This window comes from Priapulus caudatus, unplaced genomic scaffold (assembly GCF_000485595.1).
Source record: "Priapulus caudatus unplaced genomic scaffold, Priapulus_caudatus-5.0.1 Scaffold930, whole genome shotgun sequence".
Lineage (NCBI taxonomy): Eukaryota > Metazoa > Priapulida > Priapulimorpha > Priapulimorphida > Priapulidae > Priapulus > Priapulus caudatus.
Window position 1 is genome coordinate 100,918 of NW_014577991.1, and position 1,427 is coordinate 102,344.

A 1,427-nucleotide genomic window follows, 5' to 3' on the forward strand; every position below is an offset into this window, starting at 1 on the left:
GAGAGAGAGAGAGAGAGAGAGAGAGAGAGAGAGAGAGAGAGAGCTGACAGTGGATTCTTGGGCATGACTACCATCAGGCGCGGCCGTAAACTGTTTACCTTACCTCATCATTCCCCTCTCTCCCCCTCCCCCAGCTCCCCCCTGGTGGGCTGCTGCCAGACTGTATCTACGTCAGTAAGATTGATACTGACTCTAATTTCTACTCATTGATACGCAGGGGTAGAAATTAAATTTTGAACACGGGAGTCCAACGCTCAAACTCAAAAAGAGGGAGTCCCTGGAAAAATGAGGGAGTCCGCAGTCTGAGGGTCAAAATTAAAGATATTAATGCATGTGCTTATTTTTAAGATTCATGCAGTTGCACGTCTGCCAAATTTTCTTTGGACATTAGCTGAAAAAATACGGTAATTCCGTGAAGCCGTGCTCCGGAACGAACTAGTCAGTATGGCAGAATTTTCATGGAGTCACACGGACTCCTGCATATGTCAAATCAGGGAGTCCGACAGTAAATCAGGGATTACTTGACTCCGGACTCCCGTTAATTTCGCACTCTGGATACGTGTATTGTTGAGATTCGTTTTGGAATACATCGATACATCAATGAATCGTTCCGCCATTGCCAGATACTCCCGATGAAGAGTGACAAGTCGTCTGCGAATGCGGCGGCGGCGGCGGCGAGCAAGACGCCCCCTGGTGGCAGCGACGGCGGCCGAGCGCTTACGTGTCTAATCAACGCGAAGGACATCGTCATGTACAGCAAGCTGGGCGACGGGTCGTTCGGCGTCGTCAACAAGGGAGACTGGACGACGCCGGCACGACGCAAGGTTAGTGGCGCCCCTAGCCCGCGCGGCGGATTTGCCGACAGGCCGGTGACGCGAGTCTTCAACCGGACTGTCGTAGGGGTGGGGGGTGTGGTGTTCAGATGTGGGAATAGCATCCTGTTGAGTTTATTAATTGAAGCTTAATTGATGGTGATATTACTGTTAGTTACGATTAATTATGACGATCAGGGGCCGGTTTCACGAAGCGTACTTAACTCAAGTATGATTAAATCACTAATCATACTTAACTTCCCGTAATTATGATTAGTTAATCATACGTAAAAATCTGTTTCACGAAGCGATTTAAGTACATATTTAACTAATCACATAATTAGCCGACTTCAACATGAATAGACTGGTACTCGCTCCCCTCTCGGCTTCCCATCGAGTAATCGAGGTGGGAGCGAGTACCAGTCTAAAACAAATTACACTGTATTCAATATGGCGGACCAATACGCCAAAAATATCTGCAAGTTTGGTACATGAAAAGGAATTGATTTGTAACTATATGAAGTAGTACAGCAAATCTTAGATAATTTAAATTTCCTTGGGAAAAAATTGAAGTAAAATTTCCAATTGTAAAATCTGCAGCGTACTTAATATACT

At 46.0% G+C, this 1,427-nt stretch overlaps 1 protein-coding gene across 1 annotated transcript in view; it reads left to right on the forward strand.

Annotated features, from left to right (window-relative positions):
- LOC106814481 (activated CDC42 kinase 1-like) overlaps positions 1-1,427 on the forward strand; it is a 15,562-nt gene that overhangs the window by 7,287 nt on the left and 6,848 nt on the right. The window contains exon 4 of the mRNA XM_014818798.1: positions 624-824. Coding sequence (XP_014674284.1) covers positions 624-824 — 201 coding nt within the window. The remainder of the gene's footprint in view (positions 1-623; positions 825-1,427) is intronic.